General features: G+C 48.2%; 1 protein-coding gene across 2 annotated transcripts; it reads left to right on the top strand.

The window, feature by feature from the left end:
* The first annotated feature begins 1391 nt into the window (after positions 1 to 1391).
* PM20D1 (peptidase M20 domain containing 1) lies at positions 1392 to 24059 on the top strand. 2 transcript variants are annotated; one of them, XM_052653917.1, is made up of 13 exons: positions 1392 to 1621; positions 4327 to 4413; positions 5918 to 6150; positions 6823 to 6909; positions 8027 to 8160; positions 8553 to 8672; positions 9466 to 9541; positions 9900 to 9961; positions 10198 to 10276; positions 12459 to 12530; positions 18572 to 18740; positions 22101 to 22200; positions 23375 to 24059. In XM_052653917.1, exons 1-13 carry the CDS (start codon positions 1453 to 1455, stop codon positions 23496 to 23498), a joined length of 1512 nt encoding a protein of 503 aa, XP_052509877.1. In that variant the 5' UTR covers positions 1392 to 1452; the 3' UTR covers positions 23499 to 24059. The 2 variants fall into 2 exon arrangements, with proteins under 2 accessions (XP_052509877.1, XP_052509878.1); XM_052653918.1 differs by lacking the exon at positions 12459 to 12530.
* Positions 24060 to 24943: the final 884 nt, after the last annotated feature.

The following is a 24943-nucleotide window of genomic DNA, read 5'->3' as shown; positions in this document are numbered from 1 at the left end:
ACCCCTTGGACAGCCATTCAGAAACCCAGGGGCCCTGCAGTCCACCCACAGCCAGAAGTGGCAGAAGAAGCAGCTGAAGGAGACTGCTCCCTCCCGCAGCGCCAGGCGGGCGGCCGGAGGGGGCTAAGCTGGATCCCAGGTAAATTCCATCTTTAATATTCTAGGGGTTAAGCTGCGTAGTGAATACAGATATGTTTGTTTTATTATTCTTTACATCTTTCTACATATGTGAAGTTTTCATAATATTGTTTCGAAATTCTATTGAAAAACAAGTACATGATTGCAGGGGTTTTTTTAATTTTGCTTTTTCAAGTAGGATAAGTGAAAGAGTTGGAGCAAAGCACTTCCTTTCTGAGCTTTGGCAAACATCAAGAGTGTGAATTTGCAAGTTTGGTCATGACTAGTTACTGACCGCAGAGCACTTATGAGTTTTTTTTTTAGAGAATTGTAAAATGTGACAGTGGTACCATATTAAATTGCATCAAGGGATTTGAAAAGAAAAGTTTTTTTGGTTCCAGGAAATCTAATTTTAAGTGTCTGTATTTTACGAGGTTTTTTTTTTTTTTCAGAATGACCCTCTACTCTAAAAGCTATCACATTTCAGTTTGTTGGACACACTGAAGTTAGTAATATGTGAAAGTGAAAGTTTAGTCGCTCGGGCTCCTCCCTTCATGGGATTTTCCAGGCAAGAGTCCTGGAGTAGGGTGGAGGATCTTCCTGACCCAGGGACAGAACCCGGGTCTCCCACATTGTAGGCTAGACGCTTTACTGCCTGAGCCACCAGGGAAGTCTAATAACACATAATCTTTCTAAAAATCCTTCCGTCTTATTACATTTGCCTAGAATTGCAAAAATGCGATTTAACATTGATATCAAAAACACTTCCAGCGAATTCCTGAACAGAAGCAATTCCTCTGATCCAAAATACTTTAGAACAATGTCCATGGACAGAACAATATTGTCCTGATTCAAATGAAACCGAGCCGGGGGTTGGAGAGCTCCCTCAAGGAACCTAGGAGAATGGTCAAACCCTAAGCTTCAGAGGAAGCGACAAGATCAAGGTGATAAGCTTGGTTCATTTGCTTGCCTCTTCCCCCTTTTATCTGATTTGTTGTCACGAAGAAAGGGATTGACTAGCATCTCAAAGCAGAGGGTCAGACGCACGCAAGACCTGCTGGTTAACTAGCCTGGTGCCCCACTACTCCTCAGCTCCACAGCGACCCGCTACCCAGCGGGAGGCCACAACCCCCGAAAGGCCTTGTGGGCCTGGGGCGAGGCCGTCCATGGATTGGTGGGCCCGCGTCTCCAGGAGAGCGGCGATTGGCCAGCTCTGGGAATGGGGCGGGGCTAAGGCAGTTGCGGGAATTGGAGCCGTGACAGGGGGAAGAACTCGGTCTGTGCGTTTAGGTCCAAACTCCAGCCGCCGACTGGCAGCGAGGACGTGAGAGGAGCATGGCTCGGCCGTCCGTCTGCCTGCTGGCCTCGCTGTCTGCGCTGCTCCTAGGTATCGCCGCCGTCTCCAGATCGAAGGGCCTGCGGGGCACGGAGAGTCAAAGGGAGCCGCGAATCCCTTCTCAGTTCAGCCAAGAGCAGCGCATCGCCATGAAGGAAGCGCTGAAAGGTGAACCCTGGTCCCCTTTACCGCTTATTCTCAGATAAAGGTCCCCGTCTCCTCGGGCCAACCCGGGACTCCCTTCCCCCGCCGCAGAGGTCCGCCCCTCGAGCTTGAGCTCCCCAACACCCGACCACCAAGCCCCAGCCCCATTTCCGGGCCCTGGAGACCACACTCTGCTCCTAGACCTACCTTCTGGGGACTCCAGGGCGTTCCTTGCCTACCCTGGAAGCTTCAACTTCGCCCAGGTTTACCAGGCTGTCATCCACCCCATCCCACCCCCACGCCAACCTCCGCTTGCCTGGAGCATTATAGTCTTTAACCTTTGGCAGTCTTCACTTGTTAAGTTTCTTAAGACTAAACGATCTGAATCTTATGTACAGATGAGGAAACTGAAGTTTATGTTGGCTGAACCATCTTCCCCAGGACCCTACATCTTGGAGTAAGCAGTGGGTGACAGCCTCTATTGCCTGTAGGATCCTGCGGGTTCTAGATGGCTCCATAAAGAAGTATGGGGCTATTGCTGAGGTGTGAGGTGTTCTTAATTTCCTCTACCAATTAAAGGACATCTTTCCCCTAGACCTCAAACCAAGCTAAAAACGTACTTACCATCTCAGTCTGCATTATCCAGGAGAAAAGAGTTGGGGGCTCAATAGTGAAAGGATCCGAAAGACACGGGTTCAATCCCTAGGTCGGGAAGATCCCTTGGAGAAGAAAATAACAACCCACTCCAGTATTCTTGCCTGGGAAATCACATGGACAGAGGAGCCTGATAGGCTGCAGGCGTCAGTCCATGGGGTGGCAAAAGAGTCAGGATACGACTTAGGGAATGAACAACAATGAAAACAATGAGATCCTTCCTCACTGTTGGGCTTATCTTCAGTCTTTTCCCTTCCATTAAGTAATGGATTAAAAGAAACTGCCTAAATAAAAAAAAAAGTGAAGTCGCTCAGTCGTGCCTGACTCTTTGCGACCCCATGGATAGTAGCCTGCACCAAGCTCCTCCGTCCATGGGATTTTCAAGGCAAGAGTACCAGAGTGGGTTGCCATTTCCTTCTCCAGAGAATCTTCCCAACCCAGGGATCGAACCCAGGTCTCTTACATTGTAGACAGATGCGTTACCGTCTGAGCCACCAGGGAAGTCCTAAATAAACCTGCAGGCAAATCCAAAAGCTAGCCCTTGTTGTTAAATATAAACTCTGTTTGTACTGGAGTGATAGGCCTGGGAGTCAGAGCAGGGCTTTCCCAAAGCATCCTAGTGTAAAGAGTTCTCTGAAAGGCATTGGGCAGCCACTCACCAGAGTCTCTTTGCACACAAGAAAGCAAAAGCTAGATAAGAAACTAAAATACGGACCTCATAGCACCATGACTTAGAACCCTGAATATATGGAATATTGAAGTCACTCAGTCGTGTCCTACTCTCTGTGACCCCATGGACCACATATATAGCCCACCAGGCTCCTCCGTCCAGGGGATTCTCCAGTCAGGAATACTGGAGTGGAGTTGCCATGTCCTCCAGGGGATCTTCCCCACCCAGGGATCGAACTCAGGTCTCTCGCATTGGGGGCCGAGGGCAAAACATCTGAATTCAGATCTTGAGTCTGCCTCTCAATCTCACATAGGCAGTTCATTTAATCTTTTTGAACCCTGGCATCCCCACCTATTTGTAGGCTATGATGCAGGGCTGATTCTTCACAAAACTGAGTACAGAAGTCAAAAGCCTCCCTTGACATCAAGCTGCTCTGGGTGCTTTTGTTCCCACTATTTTTTGAATAGCCATCTAATCAAATTATCTCATGACACCACCCCCACCCCCTACTGTTTGCATTTGACAGTGGAACTCTGTAATGATATAAAACCTTCACCAAGGAATGAACCTAGTAGCAACTCAAGAACTGGACTTCTGGGTAGAATGGATTAGATTGTTTATGACAAAGGAGCTTGTTTGGGAGCTTCTAAATTCCCCCCTTCCCAGGCATCATGTGCCCCCAAAGCTGACCTGGGCTGAGATCAGTGACACTCTGGATTAACCAGTCTATGAGGAATAAGCCTACTCTCTGTACACAAAGAGTACTTCCCCTGTGGCTCAGATGGTTAAGAATCTGCCTGCAAAGTGGGAGACCTGGGTTTCATCCCTGGGTTGGGAAGATCCCCTGGAGAAGGGAAAGAGTACCCACTCCAGTATTCTGGACTGGAGAATTCCATGGACTGTATAGTCCATGGGATCACAGAGAGTCAGACACGACTGAGGAACTTTCACACACTCACTGTACACAAAAAGATACAAAGGGACCCAGGACAGTGGGCTCATTGGATTCATCAAAGGGTTGGTGGTTTCAGAGGCAGAGTGAGGCCTTAGCAGCAATTTATAGCAGCTTCCCACTTAGGATCAGGGTACAGAATTTACTCCTGTCTGACCTCCGCCACCCCATCCCGTTTTGGACTTTATCTTCCTTTAAGAACCATATTAGCCTAAACAAAGGACTTGAGTTTAAATCCCAGTTCTACTGCTTGTTTCTGGACAATCTTGAGCAGCTCACCTAATGCTTCTAAGCTTGTTTCCTCACCTTTGAATTAGGGAAAACAACAACGCCTACCTGGAATGATTGTTTTGCCCTCCACAATAAGATAATGAATGCAAGAGAACTTTTTATGTACACAGGGCTGTGGAAAAATCAGTGGTTGTTATCATCTTCCATCTCTGACTCCAACAGGTGCCATCCAGATTCCAACAGTGTCTTTCAGCCCCAAGGAGCTCAACACAACAGCCCTGGCTGAGTTTGGAGAATATATTCGTAAAGGTCAGCCACAAACCATGGGAAAGGGTTAGGAGAGGTAGCGCTGGAGACACAGTGCTTTTACAAGGTGATAAAGAAGTTTATCTTGTGATTGACCAAAGGGTCAATTGACCTAATGTGCCTCGGTCTCTTTGGACATGTTTGTATACAAGGGGGAGGGATAGAACGGAGAGTTCAGGAGTTAGAACAGGCAGAGACTAGATTTACCCTTTGCAGAACCAAGCACATAGCCATTGGGTTGGCTGTCAATTTTGCCCTTTAATGTCAGTCAATAACATAAAAAGATAGGACTGGGAATTCCTTCTTCATTTGCAAGTTTCCAGAACTGCACCACGGTCTCCTCCCCTCCCTACCTCCATACACACACCTACAGCCCACACACAGGCACACTCCACCTACCCAGGCCCTGCTTCAGATTCATGACTAACACTGAGCTGCTAGGCAGTCAAAAACTTTATCGCATGATTGCTCTCTTCTCACCCCACTGCCCATGAGCTAAAGAAGGATGGGTCAAGGGGAAAAAGGAGACTTGGAGCTCCCTCTCCCCATAGAAAAAGCGCATGCAGAGTAGTGAGACCACTTTACCAAATCAAATAAAAAAACAGCCCCCTCTCAAGTCATCAGGAGTGGGAGAGCCTGGCATAGCACAGCAAGGAGTCCCTTCTCTAACACTCTGGGACGGGCAGTGGGGGTGGGTTGGGAATCTGGGATCAATCCCCAGTGGCCAGGCTGAAAGTCTTCACTAAATAGGAAATAAAACTGGGAAAGAAATGTTCAGTAATAGTAGAGTAGATAAGCAGGCTGACAAGAAAAATAATATATTCTTCTTCAGTTTTTTGTTTGTTTGCCTACTTGCTTGTTTTCAGTTATCCACAGAGGCATGTATGGATTCTTCCAACACAGCACAAAGAGAGATCAAAGTTCTTTCTCCCATGTATCTAAAGCCACCTGTGTTATTACCTATCTGTAACTAGCATAGTTGACCCTGAGAACACTTGAACACGGAAGTATGGCCATGTGCTCGACAGGATCATCTTTTATCTCCGTATAACACAAACATTAGGTGTATTTTGCAAAGGAAAAATATCTCTGATTTTTTAATATACATAGATAAGGGCCATGTTTGGTTCCAAATAATTTGCATACTGGGGCCTGTTATATTTAAAATTTAATGTAATCCTAGTCTGCATCACTCTGTAACTTGTATTTGTGACAACATTAGAGGTCAGGTCAGTCCAGATCTTGAGCTCTTATCTGTCATAAATGATGCATGTCTTGATATGCATGTTATTACACAGTGATAGCACATTATAATATGAGGAAGAGATATTTCAGAGATTGTCTGGGTGAATCAGGAATCAGACTAGCTTTGTCCCAGAGGGCTTCCTAAAGGAGGCTGCCTGTTTAAAAGGGGAGGAAAAAGGCAGGGAGAATCAGTTAGTAGGAAAAGCAAAGGCAACTGTTGAATCTGGCTTTTTCTCACTGCTTTGCATCTCTTTGCTTCTAGTCTTTCCTACTGTGTTCCATACCAGCTTTATCCGGCATGAGGTCATAGGAAATTACAGCCACCTGTTCACTATCAAAGGCTCAGACCCCAGCATGCAGCCCTACATGCTCCTCGCTCACATTGACGTGGTGCCTGCCCCGGACAAAGGCTGGGATGTGCCCCCCTTCTCTGGGTTGGAGCGTGATGGCTTCATCTATGGTCGAGGCACACTGGACAACAAGAACTCTCTTATGGTCTGAAATGCTATGTTCCCTCTGCCTTAGAGTCCTAAAGATCAATCCAGGGTGGGAGTGCTCTGCTAACCCCTGGGAGGTGGGAGGTTCTGATAGAGAAAACCTTGGTGCCAGGAGATCTGAGTTCCAGTCATCAGTTGGTCACTTCTCTGGGTCCTGATTTCTCAACTGTGAAATACAGATCAGAGTAGATGATCCCAGGTACCCTTTCAGGTCTGACATTGATAAATTTATGCTTTTCTCCAGGTGGGGATGGTTTTATGTGAGCTCTGTTTCCCTACAGGGATTCCCAGGTGGCTCAGTGATAAAGAATCCAGCTATCAGTGCAGGAGATGCAGGAGTTGTGGGTTCAATCCCTGGGTGGGGAAGATCCCCTGAAAGAGGAAATGGCAACACACTTCAGAATTCTTGCTGGGAAAATCCCACTGACAGAGGAGCCTGGCAAGCTACAGTCTGTGGGGTCACAAGAGCCAGACACAACTGAGTGACTGACCATGCGTACACCCACTGTTTCCCTCCATTCCATCCCCTGGGGCCATTTTAATGTGTTCTCTCTAAAAGGAATCCATCACATCCTAGCCCTGTTGCTAGCTGCTGAATATCTCTGATGCCTTGGTACCACCACTTAAATAATAAGCCTTTCTCTTCTCCCATTGTCCTTCTGTCCCCCAGGCAATCCTGCAGGCCTTGGAGCTTCTGCTGATCAGAAACTACATCCCCCGAAGATCTTTCTTCATTGCTCTGGGCCATGATGAGGAGGTAGAATGCCTTCATCCTAAGCCTATCTCTGGGTCCCCTCCTGGGGGAGGGAGTATGCTTCACTGTGGTCCGGTTTGTTCCCTGGCTGCACAGTTTGCCAGCTTCTCTGTGAATATGTCTTCTTGGCTGGAAAACTCCATGGGCAGAGGAGCCTGGTGGGTCACAGTCCAGGGAGCTGCAAAGAGCCGGACACAACTGAGTGCACACACACTGTGCGTATGACGCCAGAAATATCTAAGGACTTTGACCGAAGTGTAGATGCCTGGGCTCTGTGCCACAGGTCCAGTGTTTTTTTAATTTCTTTTTAAGAGCAGTTTTAGGTTCACGGCAAAAATTAGAAGATACAGAAATTTCCCTTCTTCTCCAACCCACACACGTGCACAGCCTTACCCAACATCAATGTCCCCCACCAGAGTCATCCATTTGTGATAACTGATGAGCCTACCTGGACACATCGTAGTCACCCAAAGCTATTGTTTACATTAGGGCTCACTTTTGGTGTTGTACATTATAATGGTGTGTCATTATGGTATCACACAGAGTATTTTCACTGCCTTAAGAAAGCTCTGTGTTCTGCCCATTCATCCCTCTCTCCTTCCCCAAACCCTGGCAACCGCTGATCTTTTGACTGTCTCCATAATTTTGTCTTGTCTAGAATGTTATATAGTTGGAACTATACAGAATGTAGCCTTTTCAGATTGGCTTCTTTCACTCAGTGCTATGCACAGATCTGAATGTTTAACAAACTCCCTGGTAACATCCACAGCAGGCACATAGTCCATCAACTACACCTTGAGAAACACCAGTGTAACGGGAAGAGAGATAACAGGCAGATCAATGAACGTGTTTTATTTCTAATGATGCCACTTACTTTGACCCTGGGCAAATCACTTCACACTCTGGGCCCTGGTTTCTTAGTTTGGGAAATGAGGGGGTTGGGCCCTTCCAGCTCTGACATTCCAGATTCTTTGAGGCAGGATTGTTGAGGGCCCTGTCCCTCATGAAGGAGCCTGGATGGGGAGGCTCTGGAGCACCCAGCTATGCTGAATGGGTCTCTGTGAGCTATCTCTGGAGATCTGACTGAGGAGAACTGTGGCTCTGGGTTTAATATCTGCAGGTATCAGGGATAAACGGGGCTCAGAAGATCTCAGCCCTGCTACAGGCAAGGGGTGTCCAGCTAGCCTTCATGGTGGATGAAGGGAGCTTCATCTTGGATGGTTTCCTTCCCAACCTCAAGAAGCCCTTTGCCATGTGAGTATAGCACCCAGCCCCACCTCAGCAGAGGTTCTCACATGGGAGCTGACCTCAGTCGGGTTATCGATAAGCCTGCTCCTCTTGCTTTGATCAGCCTGCTCCAGGATTCTTGCTTGGAAAATCCCATAGACAGAGGAGCCTAGTGAGCTACAGTCGATGTGGTCACAAAGCATCGGACACGACTGAGCCATATACACAGGCACGCACTTGCTTTCATCACCCCGAGCTTTGACCAAGTCTGAGCTCTCCTTTCCCTATCTCTTCTAAAGTAAAATCTTTAAGCAGCATGAAACAGACCTCTTGGCTTACCAGACCCCTGAACAGATGGGCCTGGGGGTCATTCAGGGTGGGAGGAAGTCAGGAGGGCCTTCTCTGGTCCTCTCTTACAGGGTGTCAGTTTCCGAGAAGGGTGCGATTAACCTCATGCTGCAAGTCAACATGACTCCGGGCCACTCTTCAGCTCCTCCAAAGGAAACAAGCATAGGCATTCTCGCAGCCGCAGTCAGCCGGTAAGCAATTCCTGGCCTTGCTACCCCCACCAGACTCCGACTAGAAGACCTGGCACTTCCTCACTTTGAGTTGAGGAGGCTAAGCTTCCTGTCCTGATGGTGGGCTGAGAAGCCATGATGGAGGTTACAGGGAGGAGAGAGCTAGCAGTACCCTGGCAGGGGTTATAGGTCAGAAAAGGACCTATCCATATGGCAAGCAAGGGCCAGCAGACAAAAGCTAGGTTAGGTAGCTGGAAGAGTCCAAAGTCCAGGCCTGAAATTATAGATCACAAGCTGGAAAAGAACTGTCTAAATTCTCCCCTTGCCCCAGCAAGATGACTTCAAGATAAGCAGAGGCTGTGTTTGTGGATGAGGACAGCAGGGTTTGTAACAGCAGAGCTTACCTCTGGCTGGTTTTCTTGCAGAGTAGGAAGAAAAGCTATATTCTTTCAGCTAAATATTTAACTATCTACCATGTTTGAGACTGTGTCCAGTAATGGGCACGTGGTGGTGGAAGAAACGGACAGTCCCTTTCCTCCAGGAACTCAACAGCTGGTGGGAGAGGCTGACAGCTTTGCTACAGTGTGGTAGGTGCGATGAGACTGGGGTGCCCTCTCTCGGACTTGGTATCCGGGGACAGCTCCTGTGAGTGCAGTAGAAGTAGCCCCACTTGTGCTTGGAGATATGGAATGGTGGAGGTGACGGGGAGGCAAGCAGGAGAACTCCTGGCCAGGCCTGTGGAAATGTCCTGTCTCCCATCTTCTCCCTGGACTGCTGAGTTGGGTGAGTCTTGAGAGCTCCATTTCTCTTCCAGACTGGAGCAGACACCAATGCCGAACATGTTTGGAAGTGGGCCGCTGAGGATGGCACTGGAGCAACTGGCAAATGAGGTGTGGGGAGTCTCACAGACTCTGGTCAGCTGTGGAAGGGGAAGAAAGGGTGGCAGAGAAGCTGCCTTCAGAGTAATAAAGGGGCCCTACTGATGACCAGTGCTCTGCCCATTCTCCCCTATTTCCAGCTGCTGGCTGAGCCAAAACACAGCTTGTTCACTGGGGCTGTTGGTGCTCAGGCTGAGAACCTGAGCCCCAACACCAGCCACTCTGAGGGAGGTGGCTCCTACTCACCCTTGAGGCTACTGCCCCGGGCCCTCGAGGCGGGTCTAATACAAGGACAGGCCCAGGTCCCAGAACAGTGAGCCTGTTATGCTGACCCCTCTGAAACCCTCTGACCTGTTGCTTTCCCTTTCAGTTTCCCTTCCCTACCAATATAGTCTTGAACAACCTGTGGCTATTTCGGCCCCTTGTAAGCAGGTAAAGTTTTATCTTTCCATTCTTCACATCCCTACCCCAAACCTACCCACTTCCCCATCTCCTCTCTTTGGCTTAACCAGGCCTGACTAACCATCCCTCAGCCACCAGACACTACATCTAACTGGTACACAGGACATCCCTCCTAGTCTTAAAGATCTCCAAGGTTCAGGAAAGGGGGTATCCTATAACCCTCTCTTTCCAGTGGACAGTGTCTGACCTTAGTCTTTTTGCCTTAGGTTCATGGAGAGGAATTACATAACCAATCCGATGGTCAGGACCACCACAGCGCTCACTATGTTCAATGCCGGGATCAAGGTAACACCACCTGACTCCTCCCACACACCCCTCCATCCCTTGGCTTTATCTTCTTGGCTTCTCCTTCCTTCTCTGGCTACAGTTTGGATAGTAGGAAGGCTCAGTGCTGAACTGTCCTCTGTCATCAGATGGGTAAACCTCAGGAGCAAGGGTTCTAACTGACATCTGCAAACTCCATGAAGTTGCTGGCCAAGTTTCCTGTATGTGTGTTTCAGAGGCCTCCCTCAGGTTCTTTGGGACTGTACCCATTCAAAAATATAACCATTACACTGATGTGAAGAGACATTATTTGGGAGTTAATTTTTGTGACCTATACTCATTTAACAGGGCTTCCCTGCTGGCTCAGATGGTAAAGCGTCTGCCTGCAATGCGGGAGACCTGGGTTCAATCCCTGGGTTGGGAAGATCCCCTGGAGAAGGAAATGGCAACCCACTCCAGTACTCTTGCCTGGAAAATTCCATGGATTGAGGAGCCTGGTAGGCTACAGTCCATAGGGTCGCAAAGGGTCGGACACGAATGAGCGACTTCACTTCACTTCACTTCATACTCATTTAACATGTAATATATTCATCATCATTATTATTCAGCATTTTGGTCATGTAGGCTAAAGATTCCCAACCTCTTTACCACCTTTTTATTATTCTTCCTCATGGTTTGAAAGCTTTATTCACCTCACAAATTTAATGAATAATTAATATCTTTTCCCTGAGTTGAATTAGAGAAATTCACCTACTATTTTAAAAATCTATAACATTTGTGATGTATACAGCCTTCAAATACATACATTGTCATTCTCCAAAATAAGGTAAATTTTGGGTTGCTTTCAAAAATATAAATTCTATATGAGATTTACTTTTTTGGCTTGTGGGAGCCTAGTTCCCTGAGCAGGGATTGAACTCTGGACCTTGGCAGTAACAGTGCAGACTCCTAACCACTGGACCACCAGGGACCCCCTAAGGTTTACTTTTATAGAAATAAGTCTCAGGTGAACCAATACTTTGATAAAGTTTTTTTCTGAGAACTATTTTTCAGCAAATTGGTCTACTTTCAGTTGGACCAGCCGCTAAGGAGCTTTTCTGTTTGAACTAGCCACACTAGCTCACCGGGGCTGAGGCTTTTCTGAAATCTTGAGAGGAGTTAGACCGTTCCAGTTTCTACCAGTGCCACCAGCGCAACTTCAGGGAGGACCATTCACCCGGTGCAGCTTTGCGGAGCTCTGCTAATGTGCAGTCCAGGTTGAGAATAAGTGAATGATGCCTCAGAATTGATTTCTGCTGTGACTGGCTGGTGTGTTTGGCATGTCAGCCAGACCTGAGCTGTTTTCACCAGCTGCCTAGAGAATTCATCAAAATAATAGTACTGTGTACTATGTCCTTGCATTTGAATGGTGTTTTTATCTGTCCAGAATACTTTCACATCTGTTTTTCCATTTGGTCCTCCTGACAGAGGAGGAGCCAGCTGAGAGATCGAGACACAAAGAGATTGTCATATCCAAAAATCACACAGCCAGTTTGTATCAGCCCAGTTCTCCTGGCCCTAGCCTGGTGCTTTTTTGCACCATAGCAGTTCAAAGAAAGATACACAATTGGGGAATCTCCTCTCTCGTGGGCTCTGAGGAGAAATTCCCTCCATAGCTTAACCCTCTTTTCTAATTAGTCCTGAGTTTTTTCCTCATCAGACAGAGAACAAATTTCACAGTAGGATATGGAAAATCACTACCACCATCAGTTATAATGATCATCCCCCTTAGGGCCTTAATGGAGCCTCAGAGGCCCTTGGGTGCCCCTCCTGAGTAAGAACTCACACTGCCCACTGCAGAACTGTCCTACACCCTGGGAAAGAGTGCCACAGAAGACCGCCAGCAGCACTGTACATGCCAAAATAGAGGCGTTCTGGCGGTCCCAGAGAAAGCAGTCTTGCTCTGAGCAGCTCTCTGTGACCCCTCCACGACCAAGAAACATGAAGGTCTGGCCTGAAGCAGAGACAGACCTCTAGCATTGAGCATAACCACATGTCAAGGGCCCAGGGAAGACAGTGGCTGGCTAAGAATATTAAGCCTTGAGTTTCTCAGTCAAATCAGCTTCCGCTCCCTCTGCTGGTGGCAGGTGGCTTTTCCTGGGCAGGGGCCAGGTGTGGGGGACTAGAGGTCAGCTCAGGCCAAGGTTTGTGGTTCTCTCTCCAGGAGAACGTCATCCCCCCTGTGGCCGAGGCCATCATCAACTTCCGAATTCACCCTGCACAGACTGTTCAGGAGGTACGCACCATGTGTTCCCGAAGACTGGGTCAGCCCCGCTGAAGTGTGTCCGTCGGGACTGGGCGGAGCTGGCCCAGGGGCTCATTTGGTCAATGATTTTTCAAAGGCTTCCCATGTGCCGGGTGCTTGGCTGGGATAGGAGGTCTCTGGCTTTAGGGAACGTAGAGTCTAGGAGTGGGAGATGAATGATGATAATTAATGATAAATAGGAGATGATAATAGTAGCAACACGGACAGTGGGCTTGCTGTGCTCTTGGCACTGTGCTCAGGTATACATATACTATAGATATACAGTTCACCCCTGCAGCCGTTCTGTGAAGTGGGGAATGTATTATCCTCATTGAACAGGGAAAGTGGAGGCACAGATCTACACAGCAGGTAAGTAACATACCCAGTATTATACATCCAGGACTAGTTCCAGAGTCTGTGCTTTCAGCCTCACACTATACTAGGATTATAACAATTAGGGATGAACAAATTACCATAGAACCTGAGCCAAACAAGGGGGCTGATGCTGCCTCTAAGAACCAAGAAAGTCTTTTCCAACCACTAGAAAAGGACTTAAAGGACAAATAGGAGTTGGCTAGAAGTAGGACATTCAGGGCACAGGGAACATGAAATCTAAAGAGTAGGATAATTTGGGGAAAAGTGATGGAAGATGAAAATGGAGTTGTATTGATAGTTTGGGGGTCAAGGCTTTGTGTGCCATGCCAATGAGTTTGGGCTCTAATCTGTGGACAAATGTCAGGGGTCTTCAAACAGGCCTGTGATAGATTCTGTTTTAGAGAAACACTGCTAGTGGCGATCCTGAGGAAGCCTCGAAGTAAGAAGAAACAATTAAATTGTTGCAACATCTCAGGCAGTGGGTATGGAGGTCTTAACTGAGGCTATGATCATGGGGTAGAGTAGGTGCCCACAGAGGTATGAGAGGCAGGCTAATCAGGATGCAGTGTGTGATGTTAGTAGGTCGTAGGGTAGAGTAGGTGCCTGCAGACGAGTGAGAGGCAGGCTAATCAGGATGCAGTGTGTGATGTTAGCTGGTCATGGGGTAGGGTAGGTGCCCGCCGAGGATTGAGAGGTGGGCTCGTCAGGACGCAGTGTGTGATGGTAGTTGGTCGTGGGGTAGAGTAGGTGCCCGCCGAGGATTGAGAGGTGGGCTCGTCAGGACGCAGTGTGTGATGTTAGCTGGTCAGGTACTGGTGCCTGTAACCAAGATTGGGAATTCAAGAGGAAAGCAAGTTCTCAGAGAAATATAATGGTTTAGAAATTTGAGAGGCTTCTAATATATTAATAGACAGTTATAAATACCTCAGATCCAAAGAGATAATAGAGACAGAGGCTGGAGTATTATTAATTGAAACCCGTAGAGCCAATAAAGCCCCATGGGAAGGGTGTGTAACCCCTTGGAGAGAAGAGGTTGCAGACAGACTTGGGATGTTCTGCTATGAATGTCAATTTAAAGGTTAGAAAAATGAATGTGTAATTGCAAACCATGAGTGCTATGAGGAAAGGGGGCTGCTGCTATTGAAGAATTTAAGAAGGAGTGAGAATCTGTCCACAGGTCAGGCAAGACTTCCTTACGTGATATCTGAGCTGAAAGCTAAAGGGTGAGAAGAAATACACAGAACGTTTGACATCTCTAGGAAAGACCAGCTTATTTAAACGTCAGGTTGAGCTAAAAAGAATTCAGAAGGTAAATCTGATCCTTTTGAAAATGATCAATAAAACCCACCTGACAACTATGAGATGAGTATTATATTCCAGGATTAAGCAAGGTAAGGGGCAGGTGGTGTTTCCTGATGATCTTCCTGGCGGGTCATTAAGGGTCCTCCACGCTTCGATTTCTGTGGTCCTTTCTCCCTGGGGCCTTCCCCATGGAGGATGCTGTGTGTCCTCGCACAGGCTGGGGGGCATGCCCGCATTGCAGGGGCTGGGGGAAGCCTGCCCAGAGTCACCCAGCATTGGCAGGGAACTGGAACAGTGTAAGCCCTGGGCTCTGCTGCTTTTCATCCAGTGCCAGCCTTTGTCCTCTCCCTGGGGGCTCATAGGGCCAGGAAATCACTGAATTCCCCTCACTGAGCTTCTTTCCACCAGTTTTTTTCCAGCCTCATTCCAACTCCATGCCCTTTCCAAGGGCTGTTTTCCACCAACTGGGGCTTTCATCTCCCCAGGTTCTGGCATGCTGCCCTCCTCTCCAGTCCCCTGCTGCAGTGGCCTTCCTTCCCTGCTGATCTGATGAGATCTCTGGGCTCCCTAGGCCCGCCCTGCTCCCCTGCCTCCATGGGGAATGGAAAGCCCCCATCACCCCAGGAGTACACAGTACCTCTTTGTCCTGGTCACACCTCTTCCTCATGCCCTGATTCTGAATGACTCCCTGAGCCCTCTTCGTCCATCTTTACCTGGTCTCACCCATAAGTTTTTACAGGAAGGATCTGAATGAACTTTGTGGCCCCATCTATGAGGAACAAGAGCCTTCAGAAACCTAACAGACTGCCACGTGGGAAGGAAGGCTTGTCCTGTGTGGCCCTTGAGGGGGAGAGATAAGGCCACTGGGAAATGTTTCTGGGAGCCCCCACTTAGAGCTGAGTTTGGGAGTATGGCACCTCGCATGATAGTGAGCTTCTCAGAGGCTGGATGTCCACCTATCGAGAGTGTTTTACAGAAAATTCCTGTCTTCCTTCATTTATTCATTCACTAAGTGTTCATTCAGTGGCTACTATGGGCTAGACATTCTTCCAAGCACTTGGGAAAATGGTGAACAGGCCAAGATTCCCATTCTAAAGATGTTTACATGCTAGTGGGTGTAAGCAATCAAATATATGAACAAGTGGAAGAAGTAGGCACCACAAAGAAAACCACAGGACAGTGTGTCACGAAATGGTTGTGAAGTGGGGTTGGGACAGTAAGCAGCTTCGTATCTGTGGTCAGGCCTCTCTTAGGGGCTTCCCCTGTGGCTCAGCCGTTAAGAATCTGCCTGCAATGCAGGAGTCACAGGAGCTGCTGCTGCTGAGTCACTTCAGTCGTGTCCGACTCTGTGCGACCCCACCAGGCTCTCCCGTCCCTGGGATTCTCCAGGCAAGAACACTGGAGTGGGTTGCCATTTCCTTCTCCAATGCATGAAAGTGAAAAGTGCAAGTGAAGTCGCTCAGTCATGTCCAACTCTTTGCGACCCCATGGACTGCAGCCCACCAGGCTCCTCCATCCATGGGATTGTCCAGGCAAGTGTACTGGAGTGGGGTGCCATTGCCTTCTCTGAGTCACAGGAGAGGCAGGTTCAATTCCTGGGTTGGGAAGATCCCCTGGAGGAGGAAAATGGCAACCCACTCCAGTATTCTTGCCTCAAAAATTCCATGGACGGAAGAGCCTGGCAGGCTACAGTCCGTGGGGTTGCAAAGAGTCCTATGTGACTATATGACCAAGCACACACACCATCCTCTCTCATGAGGCATTTACACTGAAACCCAAAAAGGAGCAAAGACCTGGGAACAGCATTCAGGCGGCACGAGCACAGGCCTCTGTTCTCAACAGAGGTGAGATCCTGCTGATGGCTCTAGTACTATTGATTCATTATCCTGTGGACTCTACAGAATATTTCAAAAATAAATAAAAGAGGTATGCGTAGGTTAGATGCTACAGGAACCCGTACCTCAGTTCATTATTAAGAAGATGCTCATCACAGAGTTGTTCAAAGATGAAATGGATTAAAACACAGGATGGTGAGCTTTCTGCCACTGGAAATATTGAAGCACAAGCCAGTGACAGCCTGTCGTGGTTGTTTTGATGACCAGGCTCACAGTAGGATGGAAGCTGGTCTTGCTAACTCTAAGTACCCATTGTCCTTACCCTCGAACTTATTCACTCAAGAAGAAAATACAGCTTTGCCTAAAATAGAAAACAACATAATGTGGGAATATGGACTGTAGGAGCTCAGAGAAATGAGGAATCAATGTGTTCTGCCTTTGAGGTCCCCGTTACCATTGATGAATCCCTCCTCTTAGTCCCATCCTTATGCCTCTGATTATTGCCCAGAGTGGTCCCTCCCTTCTAAACAGGCAAATAACAGCTAACCTACATTGAGTGCCAGGAACCAGCCTAAGCGTATTACACACATCCAGTCATGGTAACAACCACCTAACCAGGTAGGTGCTACTATTATCCTTCTGTTAACAGATGAGCAAGCTGAGACGCAAAGGTTAAGGAGCTTGCTGAGTGTCACACAGTTGTGAGTGGCTCTGCAAAGCCCAGAGCTGAGTTTTTGCACATGCTCACACTGTCTCTTGCCTCTTCTCCATCATTCTCATATCCTTCCTTCAAATTCTGGCTCAAAATTCATACCACTAAGAAATCCATCTTAAATGAACACTGCCCTCTTTCTGGCTCTACTCGATGCCATTTCAACCTGTAGCTACTTTGGAAAAAGTAAAGCACCATCCTTGTGAAGTCAGATACCCAGCCCAGCAATACTACCTCCATAAACCTTGGGCAAATTCCTTAATGAGACAACTCCTGTTTTGTTTATTATTATTGTTTCACATCTTTTAAAATGTATATATGCAACATTCATTGCATACCTTTTATATTCTTGATACTAAACGTAAAGAAACGAGGCCTTTGAGTCCGGACCTAGCCTAGCAGCTGGTGGGAAACCTGGGCTCTGTAGGCTCATTGCAGGCATGCGTGCTCAGTCATGTCCCACTCTTTGCGACTCCATGGACTGTAGCCTGCCAGGCTCCTCTGTCTGTGGGATTCTCCAGGCAAGAGTACTGGAGTGGGTTGCCATCTCCTCCTCCAGGACATCTTCCCCACCCAGGAATCGAACACATGTCTCCTGCATCGCCAGGCAGACCGTTCACCGCTGAGCCACTTGCTCATTGAGGTCCGATCTGTGCGCCTTCTTCAGTTCTAGAGGCAGGAATCTTTAAGTAATGTGGGGCAGGGCACAGCAGACACTTCTGGGGCTGACTTTAGGAGCCTTCCAGAGGGTCAAGAACATACCCAGACTATATATTAATTCTTGTATCAGAGTATTTGAGACATCTGTGCTGGAGTGAAAATAAGCTCTGACAAGTGAGTTGCCCCTTCCCTCAGCCCAACAGCACAGAATTTGCTTTGCCTCAAATGATGGTTTTTAAGTCAGGAGAAGGAACCCTCATTTCCTTTCCAGACCTCACACTGACCTAAAAGAGGTCCTCTCAAGATAATGCCCCCCAGTTATGAGACAGACACTCCCCTTTCTAGGGCAGAGACTGTCCTAAACCAAGTGTTACCCAGATAGCTTGAGACTGGTGCTGGAGCTTTCCCTAGGTGGCTGGGTGGGTTTGTGGGGCTAGACTGTCAGCATCCTCATCCATTCCCACACAGCTTCATGTGATCTGATCCTCAGGGTCTAGTCTACATCCTGCCTGGGACCAGGACTTTTGCTGAGTTGAGCTTTAGTTACTTCAGACTGAAATTTCTAGAAGCTTCCTCATGTTCCTTCCTGAGGAAAGGAGGCTCAGAGAGAAAACTTGAATACTAGCCCCCCAACCTCTGACTTTTTGTCTGTTGAGCTCATCTTCCTGGCCCCAGTGCAGATGGTTACAAACAGGAAGCAGGGATGCCCAGAGAAGGAAGAAAGTGTATGATCTGTCACCACCTGTCTGAGACTCTCCCAGGCTTAAGTGAGGTCATCATATCTACCCCCCTGCCTCGAGATGGTTGACATTTCCACTGTGCTGTCTCCTACATTTTCACCTAGCCCATGGTTCTCAGCCTAAGGGAAATTACCCAATATCCTGATTTTCCAGTTCCTGACCTACCTCACGGCTATAAGGCAAACCTCCCAAGCATGTAACCTAAATCTACCATGCTATAGATTTCCAGGAAGAACAGCCATTCTATCTCCTACAACCAGTAGGCTGAAATTGAGGTCTCAGAGCTACAGTGAGTCTCCTCTGTAAAGGCTCTGCCTTGCTGGAGAGAAATCAGGACTGTATAGATTCATACAGTACTTGAATGGCAGATCAATAAGAAATCAGACTTTCTTTGTTTCCTCTCTCAAGGTCCTAAAACTAGCCAAGGACATTGTGGCTGATGACCGGGTCCAGTTCCACGTGTTGGATGCCTTTGACCCCCTGCCCATCAGCCCCTCTGATGATCAGGCCTTGGGTTACCAGCTGCTCCGCCAGACCATACAATCTGTCTTCCCGGAAGTCAACATTGTTGCCCCAGGTAATGACTTCATCAACTGTGGCTGGGGGAGTTTGGGGGGAGCTTGTGGGGGGTGGGGTGCTGGAACTGTATCCTATCTGATATCCACTGCCCCACCCCCATGCCAGCTGTTCAGCCTGGAAACAGCTGGCTGCTTCCTCTCCTGATGGGACTGAAACTGTATTTTCCCCTCCAAGTGGAAGTGAGAAAGCAAACAGGAAAGGATCAGAAACAATAAATTAGGTCAGCCAAGCCTGGGTCCTTGCTTAACCTAGGCCAGCCACTCTGGCCTAGAGGAGAGGATCGGCTCAGATTCCCCTTCCTCTGGAGGAGCCACAGAGGGGGTTGGGTTCCACCCATGCAGTCTGGTTCTGATCCATTCTAGAATAACAGCTCAGCAACAGAGCTCAGAATTTGCAGCCCAGGAACTTCTCCTGGCTGTACCATTGGAATTAACCCCCTTCACCTCTCCCAGTAGCAGTGCCTCTGTGCCCCTTCCCCAGTCTTCCAGCATGCCTTCCAAATCTATGTTGTATAGATAGTGGTTCTCAAATTTCAGAGGACAAGAGGATCACCTAGGGAACTTATTAAAATGCAGATTACCTGGACCCACTCCCAAAGATTCAGGTATATTAACTCTGGAGAGAACCCTGGAATCTACCTTTTTAGCAAATATCCCAGGGGATTCTGACACCAGCTGATGGCTGACCACAGTTTGCGAATCTCTGGTCTGTGATGTGAGGAAAAGCTGCTCTCATGTGAAGACTTGTGTTCACTTTGCTTTTATATACCTTCAATCATGGAGTCTCTCATTTTTCTAAGCTAATTCTTAGGACCTGTTAGGCGTGGACCTTAAAGATATTATAGTGAAATTCTACAACCATAAACTCCTCGGGTATTAGGGGGGAAAAAAGCACTCAGTTTTTAATCAACTTAAATCTAACTCATTTCTCAAAAATTCAACCTCAGGCATTATTGAAGCCTCCAAGCAACCCCCACCACCCCCACCTTGAATCAGGCCTCCAAGCACCCCCACCTTGAATCAGGCCTCCAAGCACCCCCACCTTGAATCAGGCCTCCAAGCACCCCCACCTTGAATCAGGCCTCCAAGCACCCCCACCTTGAATCAGGCCTCCAAGCACCCCCACCTTGAATCAGGCCTCAAGGTCTTATGCAGTAGCATAGCATCAGGATCCCTTAGTCTGCGATCATCAGTCCTTGTGTTTGCCTCTGAGACATCCATTATCCTGCCCACAAGGTCACTTCAGGTTGCAGATTTCCTCTGATTCCTTGACCTGTCTGGGGGGTGAGAGCTCTGGATCCAAGATCTCCCCTGAACATCCCCTCTGAGATTTCCTGCCTCCTTGGACTCCTGCCACGGAGCAGGACCTGGGCCCCTGCCATCGAGGAACCCTGGCTTTCAGGCTCCCAGGTTCTCCTCTCTTGGCCTCAGAGGCTCTCTGCCTTTCCCTTTCCCTGTGGGGCACCTGCGATAATCTCATCAACACAGTTAGGCTTGTACAGAATAGAGGTAGGCAGACATCAACGGCAGAAATCTCCAAAGCCAGGAATTGTGAAGGGACCCCTTTGAAACCAGGAGTGGAAAGTAGAACAATGGACCTAGAGGTTATCATACTAAGTGAAGCAAATCAGACAGAGAACGGCAAATGTCATCTGGTGTCACTCGTGTGAAATCTAGGACAACGATACAAATGAACTTACTTGCAGAACAGAGATAGACTCAAAGACATGGAGCACAAACCTGTGGCTATCAAGTGGGAGAGGTGTTGGGGAGGATAAATGGGGAGTTTGGGAACAACAGATATACACTATTACGTATTAAGTAGATAAACAGTGGCAACCTACATTCGATATCTTGCATAACCTGTGATGGAGAAGAATCTGGGAAAGAGCAGCTCTGTCTGCACGTGGATGGCTGGGTCACTTCGCTGTCCACCTAAAGCTAACACAACACTGTAAGTCAGCTATACTTCAGTTTTAGAAAGGATACTCAAACAAAACGTGTGTGCGACACATCATCCCAAGGTTGCTATAAAGCAAGAGCCAAATGGTGTTTTTGAAATTTTCCTGTCACTTTTAAATTATTAAAAATACTTATCCAACTACATGAACACAGAGCTATGACCCTTTCATGAACTCAAAAAACACATCTGTACTTGTGGGATCTTTATGCATACGCTGAGTAGCTTCATGATAAATCTGCCTGAAAGTACTTAAAAATGGGATCCATTTCTAGAACAAAAGCACTAACTCAATCAAAGTAAAACACAAATTACCATCTCAAATTCGTCCCACCACACTTTAACTGATAAGCTAGGGAGTCTTTTTTCAAAGAACACTCATAATGGGGAGGAGTCCCAGCCCCAGCTGGGGAGGGGGACAACTTACTACCTTCAGGAGAATGGGACACTAGAGTATCCTGGGACTATCCAGACCTGAAGTTTGACTCTGGGAAGATAGAGTCCTCCTTCAGAAGACAGGAATAACCAGAAATCATGTTCTACTTTTATTCTTGCCTTGGAGAAGGAAATGGCAACCCACTCCAGTGTTCTTGCCAGGAGACTCCCAGGGACGGGGGAGCCTGGTGGGCTGCCGTTTCTGGGGTCGCACAGAGTCGGACATGACTGAGCAACTTCACTTTCACTTTTCACTTTCATGCACTGGAGAAGGAAATGGCAACCCACTCCAGTGTTCTTGCCTGGAAAATCCCATGGACGAAGGAGCCTGGTGGGCTGCAGTCCATGGGATCGCTAAGAGTCAGACATGACTGAGCGACTTCACTTTTATTCTTGCCTGGAGAACCCCCATGGAGAGAGGAGTCTGGTGGGCTACAGTCCATGGGTCACAAAGAGTCAGACACAACTGAGCGACTAAGCACAGCAGCCCAGCGTGTTCTACTTTAAGAGGATCGCCATCTATAGCAGTAAAACTCCCCCAGAGAGTGTTTGTTTCTAACCTGAGCGATACACAAGAAAGCTTGGGCAATAAAGAAATGGTGCTTAGATTTCTGGATATCTAGATTTCTACTGATAGAATAACCTGGCCATGGGTATGAAATGAAGCCGTTGGCCTCCGTGGTCATCATGGAGAGAGGGCACTTAGCCTTGGACCATGTAAGGGATGTCTCTCTAATGCCCTTGGGAGGTGATTCCGTGTTCCTGGCTGAAATGGTATCTTAGAAAGGTTTTGAAAATGGGTAGGCTGAAGGACAAAAATTCTTGGCTGCAGTCTCCTAAGGAAGATCCAGACGTCTTCTGTGGTGACACAAGGGCCCCAATTTTCCAGGTAGCCTGCATGCCACCACTTCCTTGGCTTGGCTGCTCACATAAAGCTCCATTTCTCTGGATTCTTCCTTTCTAGGTACTTGTATTGGCAACACAGACAGCAGACACTATCTAAATCTTACCACTGGCATCTACCGGTTCAACCCCGTCTACCTACAGCCTCAGAGCTTCAGTAGGTGAGTGAGTGGAACAGGTTTGGACAGCTTGGTGGAGAGAGGAGATACATCTGACCTGTCCCTTTGCCACTCATTCTCCTGACAGTCCGCAGAATGGGGGAAACCTGGAATTTGTACAAACTAAAAGATACAGCAGAGCCCAACTGGCCAGCTTTTCTCAGTGCCAGAGTCTTGCCACTGCCTAGAATTTGGTGGAATCAGTGACTGTTTTTCAGGGGTGGAGATAATCAGATGACTGGAAAGAACCTGGTAGAATTAGGACCCTTGAGTCCCACCTCTTCCTTCCTTTGAGAGAAGCCCTCCCCTCTGGATCTCATTTGCCCCAAAAGTGGGTACTCCAGAATTCTCAACTTCCACTTAGTGAACTGCAGACACATTTGAGGTCAAAGATGAACTCATGCTTTGAATTCTCAAAACATACTTTGGGAATCTAAAACATATTCACCAGTTTCAACTACGGTATGTGAACTACTACTTTGTGGGTTCTTCAGCAAATTTTTAGTCTTGGGATAGAGGGGCATGATTTCCATTTACTTCTCTGCTCCTTACCATACCCAGCTCTGATTTCCTCATCATAAGTCAAGTTGTTTGAATATATATTTGAATTTGAACTTAAGAACAGATTTCATGGGAAGGGGGTTCACTGGTTTTTTTTTAAGGAGTGTAGGTTATCTCCTTTCATCTTTGAGGTTACATGTGTGCTTCGGTTGTACTGTTGTGTGGAGGCAGGCTGTGGGCATTGGATCTGGTAGTGAAATTCGAGATGAAGGAGAGAACCCCATAGGTAGCCTGGGTTCCTATCCACCTGTGCCCCTAATAATGTGGGGAGGGGTGGCTGGCATAGGGGTAAGTCTAGCTGGGACTCCAGCCTTAGAGAGAGAATTAAAAGATAACTTCCCCTCGGAGGAGAAATTATTAAACAGATTCCAGAGCAGGAGATGCTTTGCACTCCCCAGGACTGTCATCTGCTCCCCCTGTACTTTGCCATGGACGTAGATCCTGCAGGGGTGACCAGCCTGTCATATGGAATCTCACTTCTTCTAAATGGCTGCTCCCACCTTGCCCACTTCCTACCCCTGGAGGGTCAAAGGCCAGTGGCTTCAGGGGTAGGGTGCTCTGCAATAACATTTGCACTAAAGCAATGGCCTCTCCTCCCAAAACTTCTCTCCCTCAGCATCCATGGAATCAACGAGAAAATCTCGGTGGAAGCCTATGAGACCCAGGTGAAATTCATCTTCGAGTTTATCCAGAATGGTGACACGGACGTGGAGCCAGTTCCTCACCTGCACGAACTGTGAGGTTAGAGACCAGCTGGATTAGGGATGCCTGATGCTGGACCAGGACTAACCTAAGGGGGAAAGCCAGTGTTGATGTCAAAAATCATGTTATAATGACCTCACCCACCTGCCTTGGTCACTCCTAAACTCAGTGAAAAACAAGGCCGGGAAGAAGGGGAGGACCAGCAGGAAGCTGGCCTCTCCCTCCAGACAGCTCCTCGATTCGCCATCCGTTATTGCCTTCTTTTCAGTCTTTTACAATAGAAGGTATCTGGCTTGACTGCCTTTCACTGGTGATGTCACTGCTCCTTGTTGAGGCCTAACTGAGCAAACACAGATTTGAAAAATATCAACCAGATTTTACCTTTTAAAAGTTTAATTTAAGGCACGCTTGTTGGGCTGCCTTTTCCTTGGCTTATAAATTTGTTCTTGCCGTAACTTCCTTTCCTTTTTCTCCCCCTCCCTTCTTGGATTGTTTATCTGGCTCTTCATCTCTCCCCTCCTCCCCCTGCCTCTCACCTCTTCCCCTTCCATTTATTCTGCACCTGGAGCAGGACTTAAACTGTGTCACTGCCATAATTACCGCAACAGCTGGTCAAATAAAGTAGTCTGTGCAGCACCGTCTGGTCACTGGGGGTAAACTGAGGCCGGGGCCTTTGGGGGAACCCCAGACCTCCTGGTTCTGGAGGTTGGAGCCTGGAGAAGACAACCTTCGTCCTTGGGCTCCTCCCAAGGGCTCCCTGGGTTTCGCTCCCTCCCCTGCCCTGTCCTGCCACCTGCTGCTGCTGCCCCACCCCAGGAGGCGCTAATCTGCGGAAACATTTCCCTGGCACATCCTGCGGGCTCAGCTCCCAAGAGAAAGGCAGCCTCTCTCTGGAGCCCAGGGGCAGCAGGGCCCTGGCCCTGCCGTCGTGTCCTGGTTCAGACTTATCGAGGGAAAGTGGAGGGCAAGTGGGGAGGGGACTGCCTACAGAGGCTCTGCTCCACCGGTGGGGCAAGGGCCAGCTGCCCTCCCTTAGGGGACCGCAAAGCTCCAGTCTGTTTCCTGTGGGGTCCAAGCCGGAGCATGTTGGAATCTGCTCAGTAGCTGTCAGGTGGGGGGCATTGAAATGCAGCATTTCTTGGCTCAAGGCTGGGAGCTATGCTTTGTGAATCACAAGGGAGTCAAGGTCACGGAGGGAGACACAGACGGAGCTGGGACCTGAGACGACATTCCCTCTTGTTCTTCTGTCCAGACAGGACCTTCCTCGCCTTCCTGGGGTTTAACAGCAGTGGGACAGTGGCTTCTTCTCCCTCCTCTCAATCCCCTGCCCCTTCCCACCCACCTGTGGGTGTGAGCAGCTCCTCAGGAGCTGGAGCCTAATGGACAGTGTTCAACACGGGCAGCAGGGATTCTTTCAGGCTCTCTGCTACTCCCCCTAAGATTCACGTTCCTTCCCTCGCCCTCCCTTTTTGGGCCAATTCTG

Source organism: Budorcas taxicolor, chromosome 16, assembly GCF_023091745.1.
Source record: "Budorcas taxicolor isolate Tak-1 chromosome 16, Takin1.1, whole genome shotgun sequence".
NCBI lineage: Eukaryota > Metazoa > Chordata > Mammalia > Artiodactyla > Bovidae > Budorcas > Budorcas taxicolor.
This window is presented reverse-complemented; position numbering and strand designations above follow the sequence as displayed.